The following is a 23,524-nucleotide window of genomic DNA, read 5'->3' on the forward strand; positions in this document are numbered from 1 at the left end:
CTGCCCGCCCCCTCTGATTTCCTCCCATCTATGATGACCGACATGCAATGTTTTGTACATACATACCCTCCATTCCATTCTCATTATCATATAGGCATGTAGCTGTCTACAATGTCATCCTATAGATATTTATCCTATTGGTATGCCGGGACTGCTCGGCGGGTTTCTTTCTAGCTGAGGTTCTGTCGGTGTAGTGGTTGAGTAATGTGACAGAAAGATAGAGACCGGCTACCGAGTGGGATGGGAAATGGAAAGGATGGGATGAGGCTTTGAACATCTAAATTAATCTGTTGGTAACTATGTAACGTGTAAAGTCGTCGCTCACATGACTAGCTATCTGTTTTACGTTCTTTTCTATCTCCGAAAGAATTTCCACGGGCAATTAGAAAAAGATTGGAAAAAATATCCCCATTAAAATTATAGAATTCATGTCATGTCATTCCTAATCTGTACAAGCACTTTCTCCCAATGCCTTCTTTTTTGGTCTTCCTCGAAGCAAATGGTACTTTTTCAAAGATCTCCATGAAGAATGAAAAGGCCCGAGATGATGATAAAAAAAAAATAAATAGAATAAAGGATGCGAAATGGGATATATGTTGGTTGCAAGCGACGCTTACTGGCCATCGGCCTGCTTGGTTAGAGCCTCCAGGTCAACCTTGGGCTTGCTGGGGCCGTTCAGCATCTCGAGGGCTTGGAGGTCTTCGTCGGTGAGGGTGTTGGAGCGGATCGGGCGGAAGGGAGCGGGGGAGCCGGCGCGGCTGGTGAGGAACTAGGGTGGTTGTTAGCAAAGATGTTCGTTTCGCATTTAAATAGGGTCTCAGAGGAACTTACAGAGCTGGCAGCGCTCAGGAGGGCGATCAAACTGGCCTGGACCACATCCTGGTGGATACCAACACCCCAGACCTGTTCCTTGCTACCCGCCGCAGTACACTGGATATATGTGGCGGCCTTGACGTCACGACCGAGACCGATGGAGTGCTCCTTGTAGTCCACGACATCGAGGTCGATGCCAAGGGTGGCCAGGGCGTGGGCCAACGAGGAAATGGCACCGGCTCCGACACCAGTGATGGCGTGCTGGATGCCGTCGATTTCGATGACACCAGTGAAGCGACGCTTGAGGTTCTTGGTGTTGAGGGCTTTGCCGGGCTCCGGGGGCGCAGGCGACGTCGAGCGATCCGTGGTGATGTTGTAGTCGACCAGGTTGAAACGAGGGTTGGCCTTGAGGTGGTAGGCTTCTTGGAAGAGCTCCACGACTTCGCTGGGGCGCAGCTCCCGGCTGACCTCCTCGGTCTTCCTCTGCACAACCTTGCTGAACTCGACCTGCAGTGCACGCGGGAGATCCAGCTCCAGACTGCGCAAGATGACCCACGCGGCACCACCCTTGCCACTCTGGGAGTTGACACGGATGACGGCTTCGTAGTTTCGGCCAATGTCCTCGGGGTCCAAGGGGAGGTAGGGGATCTCCCATTGGTGCTCGTCGGTCGCTCCGGCCTCCTCGCGGAGCTTGAAGCCCTTCTTGATGGCATCCTGGTGACTGCCGCTGAATGCGCAGACAACCAGCTGGCCACCATAGGGCCATCTCTCGTTGACGGGAATCTTGTTGCTCTCCTCGACCACCTTGATGACCGCGTTGATGTCGGAGAAATCAACCTTGGGGGAGATTCCCTGAGTGTAGAGGTTGAGAGCCAGGGTGACCAAGTCCACATTTCCCGTCCGTTCACCGTTTCCGAACAAAGTTCCTTCTACTCGCTGGGCACCAGCCATCTGAGCAAGTTCGGCAGCGGCCACGGCACAGCCACGGTCGTTGTGGGGGTGGATGGATACGACATACTTCTCGCGCTCGGAGACATGACGGCAGAAGTACTCGACCTGGTCGGCGAAGACGTTGGGGGTCGACATCTCGACCGTGGCAGGCAGGTTGAAGATGATAGGGTCCTTCTCCGTGGGCTCCCAGGCAGCCTTGACGGCTTCACAGACCTGGGCGGCGAATTCGGGCTCGGTGTCAGAGAAGGTCTCGGGAGAGAACTCAAAGTGCCATTCGGTACCCGCTGTTGACGGGTCGTCCTTGGTGATCGAGCGAGCGTACTTGGTGCAGCGCACAGCCATCTCCAGACTCTTCTGCTTGTCCATGTTAAACACGATGCGACGGAAGCAAGGGCTGGTGGCCAGATAGATGTGCAGGATGGCCTTCTTGGCACCCTTCAGGGAGTCGACCGTACGACGGATGAGGTCTTCTCTGCAGGGGGAGAGAACCTGGAGCCAGACATCATCCGGGACCAGACCGGGCGTCTCGACCAGGCTCCGGGTGAAGTCGAAGTCCGTTTGCGAGGCAGAGGGGAAGGAGACTTCGATTTCCTTGTAGCCGATATCGCGGAGCATCTTGAAGAAGCGGAGTTTTTGCGCCCCATCCTGGAGGCATCGCAAGAAGGTTAGATTTTCCCCCAGAACTTGTAATGGTGCGCCAGGCACACCGAGTATCCCACTGAATACAGCTGCAAGGAAACTCACCATGGGGTCGGGCAGACTCTGATTGCCATCTCTCAGATCGGTGGCCAGCCACCGAGGCGGGTTCTCGATGGTCTTGTTAGGCCATTGGCGGTCAGGCAGGTGGAGGGGCTGGAAGCGCTTGTATTTTTTCGAGGGATCCTTGAGCCTTTGCAGAAGAGTCAGTGGGGATGAGTCAATTGCGTTGCGGGATGATCGGGAGCGACGGCAAAGAAACCGTCCAGCACGGCGGGAGGCGGAATGAGGGGGAGGGGCTCTGGAGACTGGAGAGAGAGACATACATGGGCATGATGGAGGTATTGCGGGAGGCTCCGCAGCGGGGAACGAGAGAGCGGGAGACAAAGACGGGGAAGAAGGGAGAAGGGAGAAGAGAAGAGAAGCTGAAGACGGATTCACCTCACGGAGAGGGCAGGCAGGGGAAAGGGTGGAAAGTTGAAGCTAGAAAGAAAAGGGCGTGACACGAGCTGAGGGCCGTGAGCTTTAAAGGCGGCGGCCAGGCGATTGTGAGCCACCAGCAATGAGTCAAATCCCATGACGCTCGCCGCCTTTTCCTCCATTTTTTTGCGCCGACAGCGGATGGCGGGGCGACTTCTGATTTGGTACCGCCAGCGTTGCCGCCCATCCATGATGCATCTGAACTTTCTCGCCAGGAGATGGGGTACCACGATCAATCATCAGGCAAGAATTAGCAATCGAATCCGAAATCCCTCTCCACCCCTGGCCGCTAAGCCGTCCGGCCTAGTTTCATCGGCCGGCTTGGGATCTTGCAAACGCGCCCAATGCAGCGGCCAGGAACTCCGCTCCTCCCTCGGCAGGCCGACACCGGAGCCGCCCGGTCTTCATGCCTGGGCGCGTTCCCGTCGATAGCCGTCGCCAGCCGGTCTCGGGCCCGTCATCATCCAGGGTCAGGTACAACACACAGCAGACAACTACCCTGATTGGCAATACGCGTGGGAAAAAAAAAGTAGGTAATAAGAAGTGAGTACGTACCTCACCGATCAATCCAGATGCTAATGCAGAAGGGGAAAAAAAAATACAATCAAAATCTATTCACAGAAATCCCTCATTTCCGGCCCTTCTTGTTGCCCTTGTTGCCCTTGGCTTTGGGCATCTGCCCATTCACCTGGCTTTCGCGCGCCACCTTGCCCTTCTTCCATCCCGCGCCGGCCTCCTGTCGCTGGCGCGAGTCGTCCAGACGCTTCTTATCCTTGTTGCTCAGCTTCTGCTTGTCCTTCTTGGACTTGACCGCGTCGGGGCCGTTGAGCTCCGTGGCGCCCAGCTTCCGCGCCGCCCGCTTGTCCCGTTCCGTCTCGAACCAGGTGCGCTTCGGCCGCGACTTGATCTCCGCCTCGTGCTTGAGCAGGTTCTCGCCCTTGGTCACTTGCATTTCCACCTGGGCCAGCTGCTTCTCCATCTTCTCCTCCGACAGCACCTCCTCGATCTCGTCCGCCAACTCCTCCGCCTTCGCGGCCCAGGAGTCCGCAACCGCCGGGTCGACCACGCGGCTGGCAATCTTGGCTCCTTGCGCTTTGCCGGCCTTGACGGCCGCCTTAACCACCTTACGGTCGGGCTCGGCAGCGATGGTGCAAGCCCGACCGGACCGGCCCGCACGCGCAGTACGACCGACACGATGCAGGTAGATCTCGTGGCTTTGCGGCGCCTCGTAGTTGATGACCGTCTCGACTCCCTTGATATCCAGACCACGGGACGCCAGATCGGTCGCCAGTAGGAAGGCGGCCTTGCCGTCACGGAAGTTCTCGACACTTTTAATACGCTGTAGCTTCAGTCAGTATCATTCTTCCATCGTGTACCGGGTATAGAGCAGCATACCTGTTCTTGGCTCATGCTACCGTGGAGCTCGGCAGCCTTCAACCCCATCAGTCCGAAAATGATGCGCACCCGATGGGCCTCACGCTTCTGACGGAAGAAGACAATCACCCGACCAGTGTAGATCTCCTTGCAGAGGTAGAGAAGGTAGCCCAGTCGTTTATCCTCACGGCCAGGGCGGAGACGCACGAACTCCTGGACGAGGTTCAAGGCGGTGTTCTTCTTGGAGTCCACTTGCAACCGCACGGGACGGTTGAGACCGACGCGGATGAGCTTGTCGACGGTGTCGGTCATCGTGGCGGAGAAAAGCATCGTCTGGCGCGACTTGGGGATGGTGGTGAGAATCTCGTTCAACTCGTCCGCGAAACCGTCCTCGAGCATGCGATCGGCCTCATCCAGAACCAAAATCTCCAGGGTATCAACGGTAAAGCTGGCCGAGTTGCGCATGTGATCGATGAAACGACCGGGAGTGGCGATGATCACATCAGGGCGCTTCTTCAAGATGTTCTCCTGCTCACGCAGACTGAAACCACCGACCAGCTGACAGAAGGTGATATCCGTGTAGGTCGCCAGCTTCGTAGCGACATTGTAACACTGGACCGCCAATTCACGAGTGGGCATAAGGATGGCAACACGACTCGTCGGGACCTTGCGCGGCCGGAACAGGAGACGTTCGAGGATGGGGACAACAAAGGCCGCCGTCTTTCCGGAACCGGTGACGGCACTACCAACGATATCCTTGCCCAGAAGCGCCACAGGGATCGTCTTCCGCTGAATGGGAGTCGGGTTCGAGAAGTTGACGCCGGCGAGACCACGAAGGATGGGACGAGAGAGGTTGAATTCCTGGAACGACCGCTTCGCATCGGCGGCAGCAGTCTCGGACGTCTTCTCTTCCTCCGGTGCAAAGAAAGCCTTGCGCTTCTCAGCCTCCTCCTCATCGACCTCACTCTCCACGTCCGACTCGGCGTCCGAGGCAACATCATCGGGGTGGCCGACGGGGGTCGCAACTGAGTCGTTATCGGAAGCAGCATCGTCGTCCTCCTCATCCTCATCCTCTTCCTCATCACTGCCCTCAGCTTCTTCCTCATCACCCTCCTCGGCATCGGACTTTTCGCTCTCCTCCTGCTCGCCATCAACGCCCATACCGAACCCATCCTCAGCCAGCAGCTCATCATCCTCAAAGTCGACCTCCATACCGCCATCCTCCTCATCCTCCTCATCCTCCTCATCCTCATCAAACCCACTAAACTCCTCCTCCTGCTTCTTCTGCTTCTTCTTCTCCTTCCGCGCCAACTCAGCTTCCTTCTTCGCCTGCCTCCTCTCAATAATATCATCAATATCCACGGCCTTCTTATCACCCCCCTTACTCTCCTCCTCCTGCGCACCACCAATACCCCAACCATCAAAATCCGTAACCTCATTCGCCGCACCGCCAACATCGAACTCGAAGTCCGAATTCAGCGCCCCATCATCCTCAGCCTGATCCTCCTCCTCTTCATCCTCCGCCTCCTCATCCTCATCCACCTCCTCCACAACAGGAACAGCCTTCCCCTTCTTCCCCTTCTTCTTATTCTGAATCGCCTGCTGTTGCTGCTGCTTCTTCAATTTCTTATTCTTCGTCTCGGCCTGCTGTTGCTCATCTCTCTTGCGCTTTTTCGTTCCCTTCAACTCATCCCCCCCTTCTTCCTCCTCAAATCTCGCTAACGTATCATTCTCATCATCCGACAATGTGAGCACGAAATCGTCGTCCGCGGCACTCCGCTTTTTCGAACCGGCCATTTTCGTTGCGTTTCGTTCGCCGTGTGTATTTTCCGTATGACGGTAGGGTTCTGCCTCTGTTTGTTTTTGCGGGAGTTCGTCTTTTAAAGGAAAGATATATGAGAAAGGGGTTTATAACAAAAATATCCCCTTCCAAAAGTCCAATTCGTATGGTATGGTATGGTTGTAGTTTCTTGTTCCTGGTTCGGGGAACTGAGAAGGAAAAAAGTTCAAATTTCGAAGGCGGTGGGGGCTGGTTTCGGTGGCAGAATTTTGCGGTCGGGGAGATGCCGATGCGACTGCTCGGTACTCCGTAGGTGGTTGGTTATTGGTGGGTGGTGGTGATGGTCTCCGCTACTACTAGATACCTCATCTAACCTACAGTACAGAGTATGGAGTAGATACTACCCTTCTATGATACGTGAAAGCAAGGCATTGATGGAAGGGTATTGGCTTTACAGATGTGGATTCAGTTTCAATTAGTTTGAAACCCTGGTTATACTATTTAAATACAATCTGATTATGACTGGTGATGTATTCTGGCTTTTCTTTTTGCATTGTTCTTGGTCTTTTTACACACGGTGGGCAGGCATGGACCGGGATGGAGTACAAGAACGAATTAAAAGATCCCGTGAAGTCATCGGTGTTAATACATGGTCAACAAGAGGAACAAAAGAGGTTGGAAAGGAAACTGTTACACCAATATCAAGGCAGCTGACGCCATCTCTCGATGGACAGCCTCTTGTGTTCCAGATGACAATGCTGTGGACTGACAGTTGGAAATCAGCCAATGATTCCAATGACTGGATGTGAAGGGACATAAGTCCAGGGTCAACGATAATTCAGGACAAAGGTAGTCTTCCGAACAAGGTAGAAAACATCGAGTCTAATACGGTCAGCAGCTTGATCTCACATCATACCATCACCTTGGGTACTACTTACAGTCTGTCGAATTTCGAGGCGGCGCCCTTGAGCTGACCCTGCACTTCGAATCCGTATTTCTCTAGCCATTTCCGGGTCCAGCTGTGCACCTCCACGTCTTCCGGTAGAATAGTCATGATGAAAAGAAGCCGAGCGAGTACACGCTCGCCTCCCAGGCTATACCCGCCGACGCCACGGTTATCGAAGGTGTAGCCTTCCTTGGAGCAGTACGCGGGGTCGCAGATTTGCAAAAGCTTATCCAGGAGGCAATATCCGATTCCTTTCTTCTGGTGCTCGGGAAGGACAAAGACTTCCAACTGCGCGGTGAATCTACCAGTGGTGTATTGGCCCGGAGAATACTCAGTGGCAGTGGCGTAGCCGAAAATGGCCTCTCGTTCGCGACGGCTACCGCGCTCCACGGCAACAAGAAAGGGCAATTGCGCGGATTTGGCGGCTTGGATGCGCCCCCGAACATAATCCGGCTTCAGGTCTTGGGTGTGGATGCTCAGACAAGACTCGCGGGCGTACCGGTTGTAGATGAGAAGAAGCTGCGGGACGTCTTTCATCTGGGCAGGTCGAAGATAAATGTTCGCCTTTGGCGTGTTGGGGTTCACCTCTCTGTTGGCCAAGAATGCCTCATTGGCTCGGCGTACCCTCATCAACCTTTGCGCCTCGTCTTTCTCTTCTTTTTTGATGTGCGAGACTAGGTTCTTGCAGTATCCTTCGGCTGTCTCACACCTGTGAAGACGCCCCTTCTCGTCGCTTGGGTCGAGGATGGTGGTATGGTCGGGCAAGTCGGGTATATAAAAGGAGGTCGAGCCATCTGGATGCGCTGTGCCGTCAAAATAACTCTTGTGATATTGGTCAATGTAGCAAGACATCACAATGCTATTGTCGAGCCAACGTCGAAGACTTCGCTTCCACTCATCGACATTGACGATATTAGGCGGGACGAACCACCAATTGCACAAGTGGGAGTCCAGTTGCCAATCCAAGTCTTCGGTATATGGTGGCAGTTTGTTCACGTCCTGAGAAGCATGTGGGTGGCAGGCGAACACTTTGAACTTCTTTTGCAATTCCCTCTGCGCTTCAGTCGGCTCGGTAGCCAGAGTCACTTGGCCATTGATCACCTTGGGATAGAGAACAAGATCATTTGCATAGGCATCCCACAGGTGACTCAGCTTCTCCGGCTCAAAAGACGCTTCGAGCTCTTCTAGATTGCTCAGGCTATCGTCCTCCAGTTTTTCCTCCTCCCCAGATGATTCTGGTCTAGAGGGAGGTTCGACATTCAAATCAGCTTCCTCCACGGGACGAACACGGCGACGCTTTGCGATTTCCGCATAGATTTCGGAATCGGGGTCAACACCTGGGCCATCCCGGCATTTTGCAAGTATGGCAGGGTCTGCCGTTTCAAGCGCTACTTCTTCTTGCCTTTTGGCGTAATCGACGAGCGCCTGCTTTTTTAGCCGGTCCAGCTCTGCGCGAACTTCCTCACGAGGAGGGCGTTTCTCTCTCTCCGCGGCAGACTCGCCTTTTACCTCGGGTACATTGCTCTCAAGAGAGGTATTCTTTGTGTGCGGCAAGGTTTCCTCAACGTTGCGTTGCTTGTCCTTGTTTCTGAAATCACGCAGAACGATCTCATCGGATCCGTTGGTAGACGACATGTTGCGTTTCGTGACCTGTTTGTCTTCTTTCCGCCTCTCAGTTACCATGCTCTGTATAAAAGAGACGGAGGGATATAGTATAGTGACTTACCAGGCGAAGCAGCTTGTTCCGGATTCTTGACAGCTGGCGAGCTAGACGCAGCGCGGTCTACCTTCTGGGTGACTGTTGACGGTCCTGCCTCGAAAGTCTCTTTGGACGCGTACGAAAAGAGAGGAGCGGAAAACGAATGTGCGACCTTTCGTTGATATTGGTATTCACTCCCCAGCGCCTTACCTCGTCTAGGGAGGAAACTCTGGTCTTGACTTTGACGCTGGCTGTTCCTCTGACGTGGAGGACGGTAAAGTGGCTGTGATGGTCTCGGAATCGCACGGCGAGGAGTATCATGTATTGTGGTCGAAGTCGTAGGAAGCTTAACCACAACTTGTGTCTCGCGGTCAGATGATGTGGGATCTTTGCTGTCGTGGATCTCAACACGACTGTTGGTAGCAACAGGAGTGGGTGAAGTTTCTAACATGGAGATCGCCGGGGTGATAAGGGCCATAGCCTCTGGTGTCGCCTTAGTGACTGTGACGCCTTTTGCCGACCTGGGACAGTCCTCTTTTTTGTTATTCGTCCCTGCCAGGTTCACTATGATGTGAGGTTTAGGTCGACGGCGGTGCTCGGCGGGCTGTCAGTTTACATAACGACCGTATTGGTTGAAGCAGCACGCTTTACATACCTGGAATTTCTCAGCTTGAATACTGATTTGGCTGCTATTTCGTGACATCTATGCAAGGTTAACATCACTCTTATATTCATTACAAACAAGCCCATCTCTACCAGATTCTGCTCGTCCGTACTGTCAACAAGTACCTCTTGGATGATGATCACAAACAAACCTTTCCCAGTGCCAAAGAAAAAGCTACTCTTTGATAGACACTCAAGCTTCTTCGCTGGTCCGGTACCAAAACAGATAAAAGTGAGGGTCTTCCTACCTTGATATGGATAGAAGCATGTGTAGGGGCATGCAACCCTGTTCCAGGGGATGAAAATACGTGTTTCCCAGATCACGTTTTCATGACCAGTGAATCTGAATAAAATCAATTTTAGGCAGTTCTCTAATATGTGTGTAGGTATCATAGTCCGTCACTGTCCCGCTAATATCCGCTCACAAGTCAACAGCTGCACCCACGTGTCGTGTGAAAAGTGAATCAATAGAAAGAGCGGACGAGAGCCATGACTATCACTATATCTAGGGCCATGTGGTAGGCTAATTAATCCTATCTGAGTATTGCCTTACATGAGAATTTTCCCTTGGTGAAGGGTATACTTCTCAGTTGAGGGATTTCTCCATATCTTTGGTCTGGCCCGCCCTTCCCTTTTTTCCCCTCACCACTACTGCAACGAAACGGTACAACGTAGGGAAGTACCAGTGAAGATGTTGTCCATTTTAAGGAAAGCTCGATTGAAGGATAAGGAGATGCGAATTTTAATGCTGTGAGTCTCCGCCTCTGATCTACTTCCTGGGCTAGTACACTGACGATTGCGATAGAGGTCTGGATAATGCAGGGAAAACCACTATCGTCAAGCAGATTATGAAGGAAGATGTCACCACTGTCAGTCCGACCTTGGGATTTATTATTAAGACTATAGACTTTCAGGGGTATTCTCCTATTTGCCTTTGTTTTCCCAAAGCTATTCACTGACTTTTGCGCAGGTATAGACTCAATATCTGTAAGAATATCGACCAGCGATGTCGCCCAGTCTCCACTAACCAATAGCCGGCAGGGGACGTCGGGGGCCAAAAAACGCTCCGATCGTATTGGAAAAACTACTTCGAGAAGACCGATACATTGGTCTGGGTTGTTGATGCGACCGACCGTCTCAGAGTGGATGATTGTCGAGCTGAGCTCGCTGGCCTTCTTTTGGAAGAGGTTCGTTGCTTCTCTCCCCGCACAGCTGCGCCCGTCTGTAAAAGTTCTGTCGGGTATGAACTCACCACCGCCCAGCGTTTGATGGGAGCAAGTCTCCTGATTTTCTTGAATAAAACCGATGTTGAAGGATGTATGGACGAGACTGAAGTTCGGGAAGTAAGTTTATGCTCAGTCTATGTTGGGTTTTGGTGCTCGGGTTTCCAGCGGATACTGATGTCCTGGTCTACAGCGGCTTTGCTTGGATTCTATCAAAACCCACAAGTGGACGATATTACCCTGCAGTGCGATGACAGGAAGGAACTTACAGGAAGGGCTCGATTGGGTGGTGCAAGACGCCAAGGACAGACTGTTCCTCTACTGACTGCCGTGGCATGACATTTTTAGCACTTTTTTATGATTTACAATGCTTCAACATTTGATTTTCCCCTTTTCATGTCCTGGTAATAGTCTTGCAGTGGTCGCTAGGCCACACGTTAAGTGGTTATGACATGCAAGACACGAATACGGGTAGTGGTGAACCTACAAGTACGCCAGCTCTAGTTCAATATATATTTAGTCTAATTTCTACGGAAAACTCGCTTCCGTGGCTGGGTCTAGTTGGCAATGAGCCAAACTTTCTCCGTACCATATTGCACAACTCCCTTCAAATTCCGGTAGCTTTTATGAGAATATGGGATGGTCTGTAGGTCCTACGAAACGCTCTTGGATAGTGATCCCAACTGCCTGCTAGCAGTGGCAAGTCACAGCCCCTGTCCTGAATCCTGGTTAGTGCCTGGTCGGGTTTCGGAACGGCGATCAGACAATCCCCCTTCAGGGTCCACGACACTACGATGGCCCTTGTCGAACACGGTAAAGACAAACTTGCTTAGGATCGAAGGTGTTCCCACCAGGGAGCGCTCGCCTGTTACTATGTAATTCACGTCAACCACGAGGCTCCAGCAAGGATTGCCATCCAGCAAGGATTGCCATCCAGTGTCTCAACGTTCACGATGCGACTGAGCCGGTGGAAGGGAATGTCATCAGACCTGAAACGGTGAATGGAGCTCCATCTGCCTCCAAGGCAACAGTGATCCGTGGATTCCACCCGGGTGACCAAGCTTTGTGTGCCGAGTTTGACCCAACCGAAGTCTCCAGCGGTAGAGAAGTCACAAGTCACAACGGACTGCAGCCAGAAATGATGATGATTGCGTATCCGATCGCGGGGCGGCAGAGAGTTGAGATTTGCTCCACCGCAAGAGCCGGGTCCCGGAAAGTAAACAGTTCTCCGTGTAGAGCAACTCCCAAACATGCCCATCCCGATGATACCTAATGGATGATGCGTGTTTGGCTCCGAGAACCCCTCTTACTTTCCGGCCGCGCGCAGATCGAGTGTCTGTCTCTTGTGACATCTCCTATCGCGGTGCTGGGGCGGAAGAAAGTAAGGGGATCAGCTCACAGCCGCAGTGCAAGATGCACAGTGTCAACCCGGTCGGGCGCCTCATCCTAATTTCCTCTGGGCTTCCGACAGTGGGGCGGCAGCTGATGGGCGTGCCTTCGCTGGGTCTAATTTGACGATGACGGCCATTACTAGGAGGAAAAAGACGCTGCCCGGCTCACAGCCATTACTACTCACTTATCGCCCAGGGTGAAAGGCGGAGACCCTCACCAGCAACAACGACAACAACAACATGAGCTGGAGGGACACGCCCGTTCGGATTCCTGAGGCTTAGATAGATCCCACACGAATTGCCGGCAAGAGCGAGAGAGTTTCCCTCCTCTCTACCACCACCATCGCCGCCACCATCACCACTACTAATTCTTCCTAATCACTACACCACCACCTGTTCACGAACCCCCCCTCCTCTCTCTGGTGTCTCTTGCCACTCACCCCACCGTTCCTGGGGGTCCTTGTCGGTGTTTGTTCCGTTTGAAACAACTTCATTTCTTTTTCGATTCCTCATTTCTCATCGGTTCCCTTTTCCCCCACCCCCCTTCTTCTCTCAACCCATTTTTGGGCCCATTGATCAAGTGTCAAGGTGGCCATGACTTCCACAACCGACACTGACGGCACGGAGGATGTCAACGACTTCCTACTGCGCATTCGGGAGCTAGGAGAGAAGCGCGACAAAGAAGACGAGGAACGCACAAAAAAGTTGGAGGAGGAAATTCTGCAGGGTCGAAAGGAAAGGCAGGCTCGACGAGCTGGTATTTGACTTCCCTTGCTTTTTCCCGCCCCCTTTCAAATCGAACGCCCCGTCGTCATGACTCACGCACGGCTGGAACCCCTTCCAAGACTGTCATTTCCTGGAATGCTGACTGTGTCTGGTTCCTGGACCCATTGTAGAGCGGGCACGGTCGATTTCCCCCACGAAAGACTCACCCATACTAGATCCCGCTCGGTTGAGCATGTCGTCTTTTAGCCTGCGATCGATTGACCCTCCGGAACACCTTGAACCCACCCCTCACATCCCGGGACATGACACCGGCAGCAGGGCGGATTCGATCCGGGATGACACATCAACAACCACGGATGGTGGCCGGAGAGGGTCTACCTTGATAGCCAACGATGGAGAAACGGCTTCTAGACCTTTCTCGCCCTTACGGAGCAGAGCCGGCACTCTCTCCTGGCAGCAGCGCCCTACGTCCCGAGATAGTAACAGGGCCTTCTTCTCCACATCTCCTTCCCGCGAGGGCCGCTTTCGAGGCATGTCAATAACCTCTAATGAAGACCACGGTGCGTCCCGGAGCCCGTTCGCGTCATCGCCTTCGTTCAAGGACGTGCCTTGGTCTCGTCACGCAGATGGAGGGTCCGCTTCTCCCACCCGCACAAAGCAGATGGAAGAAGACGACTCACAGCATCCTCTGCATTCTGAATCGATTACCAAGGAATCAGAACCAGACCAGGAAAGCACCACAGAACCGACAAAGGAAACAGAGCATCAAGAGATTGTAGAAGAGCGATCGCGCTCCCCGTCAAGAGCAAGTTCGACGTTTGCAGAAAGCAGCTTAGGCCACCGGTATTCAAGCATATCTTCTGTATCGACAGCCACCGGCCTTGGCTCTCCTTTGCCTTTGACTAGTGCGCAGAAGCTCGAGCCCCGGAAGGCTGAGGACGACGATGAAGACCACTTAACGTCTCCTCCTTCCCCTAGGCGTTTGTCTCCAGAGCGTTCTACGTCTCCCACCAAAGGCCTCGGTGGATTTGTTCAAAGCGCCATGATGAAGCGATCAGACAGTGTGTCCAAAAGGTGGAGCGCTCAACTCCCGTCGGGACTTAATCGAGGCAATCCTTTTGCTAGCAACCGCAACAGTTACGCTGCTCCTTCCGGTGGCGATGCATTCTCAACTACACCTTCGTACAGGTTGAGTAGAGAAGGCTCAAGCCTCTCACCCTCGCGGCCCAGTTCAAGCCATAGACCAGGTTCTAGCCACAGACCTAGTTCTAGCCATAGCGAAGCGACCGTTGTTCATCCCCCCAAGGACTACGAACGGCCGGCCACTCCTCCCGTTCCCGGCAGCAACATCACGCGATTGGATGAAGGAGCTCGCAGACCGTCTCTCAGCCTTCATACACGGTCTACTAGTACGATTGAAAGAAGCGCGGATTCTGGTTCATTGCCTCCGACGAGTCCGTCAGTTTCGAGGACCATGGACCCTAAGAGGTGGAGCCCGACCAAAGCCACCTGGCTAGAAAGTGCATTGAACCGTGATGAATCACCCAGACATAAACGGCAGCCCTCCCAACAGTCACCCTGGGCCAAAGATCGGCAATCAAGAGGCAGCGTTGACCTAGGTCGGACTGCGAGCTTCAAAGAAGTCACACCCGTGGGACTTATGCGCACTACCGCCCCTGGCACTCACTCCAAGACATCAAGTATTACCGGCATCCCGGACTTATTCTCCAGCCAAGATGCAGGAAAGGCGAAAGAAGGGGAACCCGAACCCATCCAAGAAAATGCCGATCCCAAGGATCTTGATTTACCACCAGCGGAGACGCCAGCAGAGAAATCAACAGAGGTCGTTCCTTCGAGAGAGAGTTCTCCTACTAAGACAGTGGTAGAACCGGAGAATAAAGAAGATGATGCTGCGAAGCCCAAACTTACACCATCTGCCTTGAGCCCGATCACCAAGACCACCAGCGATGCGCCCTTGGCATCTCCTCGCGATCCGCTATTGAATAGGCCCAAACCCCTGTCTCCCGTGATTGATTTCCGAGCAAATCTTCGGCGACGAGAAGTGGTCAAGGATGAAGCGCCAAAGGCGGAACCGGAGTTTAAGAATGTCTTTGGAAGGCTGAAGAAAGCAGAGTCCTCAAGCTATGTACCGCCGGACCAGCTGAGAGAAAACATACTCAAAGGCAAGGCCTCTCTCAGTGCATCAAGCGGCCCAAAGAAATCGCAGAAGGTGGACGAATTAAAAGATAGCATCTTGAAGCAAAAAGAAGCAATCAAAGCCGGCGGGGGCTCGTTGAGGCGCAATACTGCTGGAGAGAATGATGCCCCCATGAAATTCATTCCAGAAGCGATTGCAATGCGAAATAATTTGACTAAGTCCAGCAGTATCAAAAGCAATCTTTCAGCCGCTGATACGTCGTCGCCACGATCGCCACTCTCGCCTAGAGAGCCAGATACACCAAAAAGTGCACATGGTCCGCAGCTTTCTTCGCCTTTATTCTCTGCTGGCGATCGTATTGAGGAACCCCAGATTTCGCCGGCCATCGCAGAATCACAAAAGCCCGATGTTGATGAGAAGCAGACAGAGATCGCGGGGCCGGAGTTGACAAACGATGTGAAAGAAGATGAGCAGGAGATCACGGATGAGGGGAACGTGAACGCTGAAGAAGAATCGAAGGAGGAGGGCATCAATCCGGTGCGTTCTCTGCCACCGGGGGATTCCATGCAGGCTACGAGTGCGCCTGTCGTGACTGAGAGTCCTGCTGCTAAAAGTAAACTCGCAGGCCGATTAAATCCTGCCTTAGCGGGCCTTCTCTCCCGTGGTCCGCCCGCTGCAATGGACCTGTCGATGAGGGCTCCTTCTACCAACGGTGCCGTAGGAAGTAGCTTAGGGGTGGAGGAACCACAGGCTGCCGCACTCACTCATCTGACAAAAGGTCGCGCGAGAGGACCAAAGAGACGTCTCCCTCAGGGTACTACACCGGAAGGTACGAACTCACTCTTCGATGAAAACAATTTTGTACCAGAGTCTCCGCCAACACCTTTGGATGCACAGAGACCAGAACCAATGTACCTGGAGTCAGGGGAGGAAAGTGATGCTTCAGAGTTTTCAGCACCCCTGGACGCAGAAGAACCCGAAACCGTCGAATCGCAACGAGAGAAGGAAAAGGATGCTCCAGAGCCAACAGCGCCTGTGGATGAGGAAAAGCCCGAAGCTGCTATGCAAGTTATGAGCCGAGTTACGAGCCCAGTCTGCGAGGGAAACCCTGGTGCACCAGAGCTGTCAGCACATATGGATAAGGAGGAACCTGAATCTGAACCTGCTAGCCCAGTACGAAAAGATATTTATACTCCAGAGCCGTTAGCTCTTGTGGACGAAGAGAAGCCTGAAGCTAGGAGCCCAGCTCTAGAGGAGAATATCCATATCTTAGAGCCATCAGTATATGTGGATGAGGAGAGACTCGAAATTACAAGCCCAGCCTACGAGAGGAATACTGATGCACCAGAGCCGTTAGCACCTATGTACAAGGACGAGGAGGAGTCGGAACCTGCGAGCCCAGTCCATGAGGAGAATTTTGATTTTCCACAGCCATTATCATCGATGCATAAGAAGGGACCTGAAGTTACGAGCCCAGTTCGTGAGGACACCGCCGATATTCTACAACCGTCAATATATGTGGACGAGGATAGATTCGAAGCCTTGAATCCAGTCCGTGAGGAGATTGCTGACACCCTACAACCGTCGGTTTATGCGGAGGAAGGGCAATTCGAAGCTTCGAGCCCAGTCTATAAGGAGACTTTCGAGACACTAGAGCTGCCGGTACCTGTGCATGAGGAACTCGAGTCTGCGAGCCCAGCCCGGGCAGGGACTATCAATGCCACGGAGCCTTCAGATCTTGTGAACAAGAAGGAGCCTGAGGTTATGAGCTCCTTGCCAGAGATAAAGGACACGGTCCCGAGGTCACCATCAGTCTTTTCGGATGCACAGGGACCCGAATCCCTGAGCTCTGCTCTAGAAGAGGATGATGATGATGATGATGCTTTCGAGTCAACCCTAGATGCAAAGGAGGCCGAAGCCACAAGCCCAATCGCTGAGGTGCACGTCCCGGAGATGAAAGTCTCTGAAGCCTATGAAACGCCTCTAAAATCTCCGTCAATCCCAGATACACAGAGGCCAGAGTCTGTGCATTCCTCTTCAGAGGAGAGGAGTCGTGTTCCCGAGCCACTAGCGCTGGAGGCAGAAGCCACAAGCCTAATTCCTAAAGTGCAGACCCCTGAGATCAAGGAAACGGCTCCGAAGGCCTTATCTATCTCTTCTGATACACAGAGACCAGAATCCCTGTACTCTGCGTCAGAAGATAGTGATGTCCCAGTGTCTCCAGTGCTGGAGGCAGTTCAGGCCGAAGCCAGAAATTTAATTCCTGAAGCGCTGACATCCGAGGGGACGATTTCTGAGGTTAATAAAACAGCTCTGAAGTCCCCATCAGTCTACTCAGGTACACAGAGACCAGAATCCATGTATTCGTCTTCAGACGAGAGCGATGCTCCAGAGTCTCCAGTTCTAGGCGCAGAGAAAGATGAAGGCACAGGCTCGATTCCTGAGTTACAGGTTTCTGAGGTGAAGATCTCCAAGGTTGATAAAGTGCCCCCTAAACCTTTATCAATCTCGTCGGAGACACAAAGACCTGGGTCTATGTATTCTTCTTCAGAAGAGAGTGAGGCCCCAGAATCTCCAGTGCTGGGAGCTCAGGGGGCCGAGAAGCCTAGTACCGCGTACCCGTTTGCTAGAGTGCAGCTTTCCGAGGCAACGATTTCTCAGGTCGACGAAGCAGCCTTGCAACCTTTATCGACCTCTTCAAATGCAACAAGACCGGAGTCTATGTATTCTTCAGACGAGAGCGAGGCCCCAGAATCTCCAGTGCTGGGGGCTCAGGAGGCCGAGAAGCCTGGCACCACATACCCGATTCCTGAAGTGCAGCTTTCTGAGACAAGGATATCCACGGTCGACGAAACGGTCATTCGGCCTCTATCGATCACGTCGGAGGCAGAGAGGCCGGAGTTTATGTATTCTTCTTCAGAAGAGAGCGATGCTTTAGAATCTCCAGTGCTGGGGGCTCAGGGAGCTGAGAAGTTTGGCACCACATACCCGATTCCTGAAGCGCAGCTTCCTGAGGCAAAGATCTCCAAGGTCGATGAAACGGTCATTCAACCTCTATCGATCACGTCGGAGGCAGAGAGACCGGAGTCCGCGTATTCTTCTTCAGAAGAGAGCGATGCTCCAGAATCTCCAGTGCTAGGCGCTAAAAAAGGTGAAGTCAAAAGCTCTATCCCTGAGGTGAAGATCTCTGAGACGGATGATAAGTTCTCAGAGTTCAGATTATCTCTCCCAGATGTGCCGGCACCCACACACTCAGTCCCGGACGAGAACAATGACGCTGTGATTACTCCAGCACTGGATGCAAAAGAAAACGAGAACACAAGCTCAATCCCGGAGGTAATTGTTGCCGAAGTGGACGGCACAGTTCCAGAGTCTCCATCGGTCTTCTCAGATGTACAGAGGCCAGCATCGATACACTCGGTTTCGGAAGAACACGACGATAAGGCGGTGGAGTCTCTAGCACTGGAGGCAGAGAAAGTCAAGGCCACAAGTTCGCTCCCTGAGGTTACTACTCCCGAGGTGAATGGCGCAGTCCCAGAGTCCTCATCGCTCCCCCCGGCTACACAGGCGCCAGCACCCGCACACTTGGTTCCGGAAGAGAACAGCAATAAGGCGGTGGAGTCCTCAGAAACGGAAGCAGACAAAATCGAGGCCACAAGCTCAGTGTCTGAGATTACTGTTGCCGATATGAATCATACAACTCCAGGGCTCCCATCAGTCTTTTCAGATGTGCAGAGACCAGCATCGACACACTCTATTACGGACGAGAACGATAATGATACGCTGAGATCCCCTTCACTGGATACAGGGGATTCCAAAGCTTTGTTCTCCGTCTCAGAAGGAAACGGGGCAGGTCCGACATCCCCGGCATCGTCTTTATATGCGCGAAGACCAGCATCGACACACTCAGTTCCGGAGGGAAATGATGATGATACACTGAAGTCTCTATCGCTGGATGACAAGGAGCCCAAAGCTCTTTTCTCGGCTTCAGAAGCGAATGAAGCAGCTCCGAAATCTCCGGCATCTTCTTTGAATGCACGGAGACCTGTGTCGACACACTCGGTCTTGAATGAGAACGATAATGATTCTCAGAAGCCTCCATCGCTGGATGACGAGGAGCCCAAAGCTCTGTTCTCGGCTTCAGAAGCAAATGAGGCAGCTCCAAAGTCCCCAGCATCTTCTCTGAAAACACGGGGCCCAGTTTCACCCATCGGTAGCCCGGGTGGTGTTTCCAGCGGCTGGCCACTTCCCGACACCCAAATCAAACCGAATGTTGAACCGAAATCAAGCCCGAGCCAGCATGATTCGCCGGTGGCCAACAAGCCAACTGAATTTAAGAGAAGCGTTCATCGCTTGATTGAGAGAGAGGCCGTGCAGAAGCCCGATGATGTGAGCTCCAAACCATCAACAGCTTCGGCTAAGGCTGCTTCCCACAGTTCTTCCCCCAGTTGGGAGAACGCCAGTGCGTATTTCAAGAGCTTAAGAAGTTCATTCTCGGCTAAGCCTCCTTTGCCGCCAAAAACGGCACCACTGCCATCGACCCCTATGGCTAATCAGACACGGAGCTCCCCAATCCACTTCTCATCACCTTCTCCGTCGCCTCTAAGGGGAAGCTTCAAAGAGAATCAAAGCCATGCACCTCCAACGCAGCAAAGAAGTGCTTCTTCGCTTTTTTCCACTATCGGGTCACGAAGTTCGTCGCCCCGAGACAAAGCCTTGCCTTCTCCCCCTGTTCCCCCCAAGGGATCCAGGGCCTCTGTTGACCGGTTTTCCTCGAGATCCTCGACCTCGCTTGTACCTCAGGCCGATGAATCATGGGAAGCCATCTCTGATTTCTTCAAGACCTTCCCAAAGTCGAGCGACCGCGTAAACATCGACACTCAGTTGATGCTGGCAGACAGGAGCGATAACACAAAGATCCGGACCCTCAAGAGACAACTGTGGGAGATTACAGGCGATGGAAAAAAGCAAGACCTGCCTGTTAATCAGGAATATATCTTGTATGAAGGGAGCATGTACCTGTGCATGCATCTTTTCGAAGCTGATGGCACTGTGCGCTCTGAAGTGCACCTCTGGTGCGGTGACGACGTCCCCGATGCAGCGGTAGATGATGCCCAGCCCTTCTCTCGCAAGGTCGCCAAGGATAACGGGTCCAAGCTGGAGATCATCAAGCAAGGCAAGGAACCTGCTCGTTTCATCCAGGCCCTGGGGGGAATCCTCATCACTCGCCGCGGCTCGAGCTCCCGGTCCAGTTCCTCCGCCATTTTCATGCTCTGCGGGCGCAAGCATCTCGGCCAGATGGTGTTCGACGAAGTCAACTTCTCGCCCAGCAGCTTGTGCTCCGGTTACCCCTTCGTGATCTCTGCCATGTTCGGCAAACTCTTCCTCTGGAAGGGTAAGGGCAGCTCGGCAGAAGAGATCGGTGCGGCTCGCCTGATCGGTATGGACCTTGGCTTGACTGGCGAATTCGAGGAAGTGGCCGAGGGCGAGGAACCAGCGAGCTTCTTTGAGGACTTCATCCAGTACGAGCGGAAGACAAGCAACGACAGCATCAACTACTGGCAGCTGAAGCCCAATCTTGAACGTTACCGCTCGCGCCTTTTCCGCATTGACCATGAGCTGGGCCAGCGTTCAGGATTCTGGATGCGCTCACCTTCACCAGTCATCCGGCCAAATGACACCGTCCAAGAGGTGGAGCCCTTCTGCCAGAAAGACATTACTCCCAAGGGGATCTACGTCCTTGACACATTCTTCGAGATCTACGTGTACGTGCCTCCTCCATTCGTGGCCCCAACCCTCTACGCCACAGCCGTAAAACTAACATTTTCTGCTTAGAATCGTGGGCGAGCAAGCATCCAACCGCCCTGCCGAATTCGCATCCGCGGTAGTCCTAGCGCACGAGTATGGCATTCTAGCTGCATCGCTCCAAGATCGACCTTTCATCCCAAAGAGTTTCGTCTCCCTGGGTGGAGTTCCAGAGTCTTGCAGCAGTGCGTTCCGGAAATGGAACCCGAACTCTCCCTCTCAATGCCTGCCCCAGGTGTTCCCCCTCAACGCAGCTATTGAATCCATTCGGTCTCCCTAGTTTGCTTTCGGTTTCTTTCTTTTCGTTTCTTTTCTCTCCTTCTTGTCCTTCCTCGTCTGGTCTTTTAGCTGTGCATAGCGTTTTCGCGGGTTAGATTGTGCATATACTGGCTTGGCCTGGGCGATCTGTACAAAATTAGGGGACTTACTCGAGTGCGGTTAATTGATGGGAGGGTGCGGATGAGGCAATCCTTTTGTGCATAGGTGTGGATGAGGGATGGGAGTTGGGCGGATGTTGCGGTTCTTTTCTTCGTTGCTTTATTTCGCTGGAGATATTGGCATTCTTTGTGTATGATAATTCATTTCCGTCGCTGGGGTTCATAGACCACTTTGATCGGCACTGGCCGGGTAATTGTTCTCCTATTGGTAGTGGGTGGCATTCATCCATCCATCCATCTGGAAGGAGGGGAAAGTGATGAGATCACGGCGGAGACGGCCCCGATTCGGAAGGTGCCGACCCACTCGGGAAGGAACGGTCGCCATCCGCCGCCGGGCTTCCCTCATCCATTTCCGCCTTTTTTTCGACTCGATGGCTGGACTGCCTTCTCTTTTCAGTCCTGCTCGGTCTAATCCATCGCTGCTGCAGTCATTGGCCTTTCCTGACTTCAGATCTCTTCTCGGCTTCAGTATGCCGTGATTGATCGCACGCGATCATCCCTCATCGCCTACCACTCTAGATACGGAATTCTGCCCTTTGCCCGAATCCGACCTGTCATATCGTGTCGTGCAGATATCGTGCAGGACCACCATGGACCCCGCCGTGCTTCGCGAGCTCGCCCGAGTCGACCCCGCGGTTCCTTTCCGCGCAGCCACCGATCACCTCCATCATACCTGGGCGCAGACCTTCTACGCGCGGCCGGAACTATACGTACGCCCTCAGTCCCTCGAGGAAATTCGGAAACTGGTGAACTTGGCTCGCCAATGTCGTCGTCGCCTGGTCACCGTCGGTAGCGGCCACTCCCCCTCCGATCTCACCTGCACGTCCTCCTGGCTCGTGAACCTGGATGATTTCAGTCGGGTCTTGGAGGTTTCTCCTGAGACGGGCGTCGTCACGGTGGAGGCCGGTATCCGGTTGAGAGATCTGGGTGCGCAACTGGAAAAGCATGGCTTGACATTGTCCAACTTGGGGAGTATTGACAGTCAGTCTGTCGCGGGAGTGATCTCGACGGGTACCCATGGAAGCTCCCTTCAACATGGCCTGATCTCCGAGTGCATCTTATCGTTGACTCTCATGCTGGCTAATGGGCAACTGGTGCGGTGTAGTGCCACCAGTAACCCGTCTCTCTTTCGCGCAGCGCTTATCTCTCTAGGAGCGCTTGGTATCATCGTTGAGATCACTCTGCAAGCGGAGCCCACATTTAAGGTTGCCTGGCGTCAGACGCGGCGCAAGCTGTCCAGTGTCTTGTCTGAGTGGTCGTCCGGGTTATGGACATCGCATGAATTTGTTCGGGTGTGGTGGATGCCTTATGAGAAAAGTGCGGTCGTTTGGCACGCCGACAAAACTGACCTCCCGCTGCGTGCTCCTCCAAAGACATTCTATGGAGAGACAGTCGGATACCATGTCTACCACAATTTGCTGGCCCTGGCCAACTATTTCCCTCGGATCCTGCCGTGGGTAGAATGGCTTGTCTTCGGTTTGCAGTATGGTTTCAAGGAAAACGCAATAGTGACGGAAGCTGTCGAACCGGCCCGCGCTGGTCTTCTCATGAACTGTCTCTACTCCCAGTTCGTCAATGAATGGGCACTGCCACTGGAGAAGGGCCCGGAGGCCATCACTCGACTCTCCGCCTGGCTAAATGGTGATTCCGAAACGGCACGCATCCCTTTTCCCGTCGACGGCTTGTGGGTGCATTGTCCCATCGAGGTCAGAGTCGCCGACTCTACATACAACCAGGCGCCTCGTCCTTTCCTAGACCCTACCTCTTCCGAAGGACCGACGTTGTATCTTAATGCGACCCTCTATCGCCCGTACCATCGGGATCCCCCCTGCACGGACCGGTATTACGAGGCTTTTGAGTGGCTTATGCGAGAAATGGGCGCAAGGCCGCATTGGGCTAAGAATTTCCAGACGACGAGAAACGAGCTGAAAGATCTGTATGGCGAGGACATGGCTGAATGGTTGAAGGTGCGCCAGGATGTGGACCCTGACGGCATGTTCCTGGGTGAGTGGCACTACCGGAATCTTGCCTTGCCTGGTAGCGAAGGTGAATCGACCTCTACCGGACCGGCTGCCCTCCCGCTTCTCGAGCGCGAAAAAGCTCGTCGGAGGGCAGACGTCCGAGGATCTGGTGACGGCATGGAGTGGATCGGGGACAAACGCTGGGAAATGAAGGAGGACCGTCAGGCTGCGTTCGTGCCCGCGCTAGAGAACGAGAAATACCATGGCTTGCCAGACGGAACAAGTCTGAGTCCTCCCACCACAGCAACCAGCGAAGAGAGCTTTGATTTCCTGGCGGCGGGAGAGGCCAGCATTGTCCTTCCTGATCACCGCGCGTGAGGGACAGAATCACGACGGAAGGCTTGGGAAGTAGCAAACAAAA

General features: G+C 53.5%; 6 protein-coding genes across 6 annotated transcripts; 3 read left to right on the forward strand and 3 right to left on the reverse strand.

Moving 5' to 3' along the window:
• Positions 1-379: 379 nt before the first annotated feature.
• BO80DRAFT_421303 (2-isopropylmalate synthase) lies at positions 380-3,210 on the reverse strand. The gene is made up of 4 exons (XM_025718573.1): positions 2,787-3,210; positions 2,509-2,653; positions 832-2,409; positions 380-769 (listed from the first exon to the last, which is right to left on the reverse strand). Exons 1-4 carry the CDS (start codon positions 2,792-2,794, stop codon positions 614-616), a joined length of 1,887 nt encoding a protein of 628 aa, XP_025579570.1. The 5' UTR covers positions 2,795-3,210; the 3' UTR covers positions 380-613.
• A 272-nt stretch (positions 3,211-3,482) lies between these two features.
• Positions 3,483-6,290, reverse strand: drs1 (putative ATP-dependent RNA helicase DRS1). Its single transcript, XM_025717389.1, has 2 exons — positions 4,336-6,290; positions 3,483-4,279 (listed from the first exon to the last, which is right to left on the reverse strand). Exons 1-2 carry the CDS (start codon positions 6,109-6,111, stop codon positions 3,569-3,571), a joined length of 2,487 nt encoding a protein of 828 aa, XP_025579571.1. The 5' UTR covers positions 6,112-6,290; the 3' UTR covers positions 3,483-3,568.
• A 631-nt stretch (positions 6,291-6,921) lies between these two features.
• On the reverse strand, positions 6,922-9,217 carry BO80DRAFT_440843 (GNAT family N-acetyltransferase; the record flags this gene model as incomplete). Its single annotated transcript, XM_025721153.1, has 3 exons — positions 6,922-6,976; positions 7,033-8,701; positions 8,767-9,217. 3 exons carry the CDS (start codon positions 9,215-9,217, stop codon positions 6,922-6,924), a joined length of 2,175 nt encoding a protein of 724 aa, XP_025579572.1.
• Positions 9,218-10,059: 842 nt separating this feature from the next.
• BO80DRAFT_372623 (ARF/SAR superfamily) lies at positions 10,060-11,030 on the forward strand. Its single transcript, XM_025716532.1, has 6 exons — positions 10,060-10,152; positions 10,208-10,318; positions 10,373-10,389; positions 10,444-10,589; positions 10,665-10,745; positions 10,819-11,030. Exons 1-6 carry the CDS (start codon positions 10,094-10,096, stop codon positions 10,948-10,950), a joined length of 546 nt encoding a protein of 181 aa, XP_025579573.1. The 5' UTR covers positions 10,060-10,093; the 3' UTR covers positions 10,951-11,030.
• Positions 11,031-13,787: 2,757 nt separating this feature from the next.
• On the forward strand, positions 13,788-21,328 carry BO80DRAFT_498952 (putative gelsolin repeat protein; the record flags this gene model as incomplete). Its single annotated transcript, XM_025724158.1, has 3 exons — positions 13,788-20,665; positions 20,736-21,052; positions 21,127-21,328. 2 exons carry the CDS (start codon positions 13,788-13,790, stop codon positions 20,983-20,985), a joined length of 7,128 nt encoding a protein of 2,375 aa, XP_025579574.1. The 3' UTR covers positions 20,986-21,052; positions 21,127-21,328.
• A 404-nt stretch (positions 21,329-21,732) lies between these two features.
• BO80DRAFT_431222 (D-arabinono-1,4-lactone oxidase) lies at positions 21,733-23,481 on the forward strand (the record flags this gene model as incomplete). The annotated part of the gene is made up of 1 exon (XM_025720730.1): positions 21,733-23,481. The coding sequence occupies one exon, from the start codon at positions 21,733-21,735 to the stop codon at positions 23,479-23,481; it is 1,749 nt and encodes a 582-aa protein (XP_025579575.1).
• Positions 23,482-23,524: the final 43 nt, after the last annotated feature.

This window comes from Aspergillus ibericus (genome assembly GCF_003184845.1).
Source record: "Aspergillus ibericus CBS 121593 unplaced genomic scaffold BO80scaffold_3, whole genome shotgun sequence".
Classification (NCBI taxonomy): domain Eukaryota; kingdom Fungi; phylum Ascomycota; class Eurotiomycetes; order Eurotiales; family Aspergillaceae; genus Aspergillus; species Aspergillus ibericus.

Coding starts and splice junctions, on each gene's coding strand:
- BO80DRAFT_421303 (XM_025718573.1), bottom strand. Junction 2,410..2,508: donor AGAGTCTGCCCGACCCCATG/GTGAGTTTCCTT, acceptor CGATGCCTCCAG/GATGGGGCGCAAAAACTCCG. Junction 770..831: donor TCCTGAGCGCTGCCAGCTCT/GTAAGTTCCTCT, acceptor CAACCACCCTAG/TTCCTCACCAGCCGCGCCGG.
- drs1 (XM_025717389.1), bottom strand. CDS start 6,111: ATGGCCGGTTCGAAAAAGCGGAGTGCCGCGGACGACGATTTCGTGCTC. Junction 4,280..4,335: donor GTAGCATGAGCCAAGAACAG/GTATGCTGCTCT, acceptor CTGAAGCTACAG/CGTATTAAAAGTGTCGAGAA.
- BO80DRAFT_372623 (XM_025716532.1), top strand. CDS start 10,094: ATGTTGTCCATTTTAAGGAAAGCTCGATTGAAGGATAAGGAGATGCGA. Junction 10,590..10,664: donor CTGGCCTTCTTTTGGAAGAG/GTTCGTTGCTTC, acceptor ACCACCGCCCAG/CGTTTGATGGGAGCAAGTCT. Junction 10,746..10,818: donor ACGAGACTGAAGTTCGGGAA/GTAAGTTTATGC, acceptor CCTGGTCTACAG/CGGCTTTGCTTGGATTCTAT.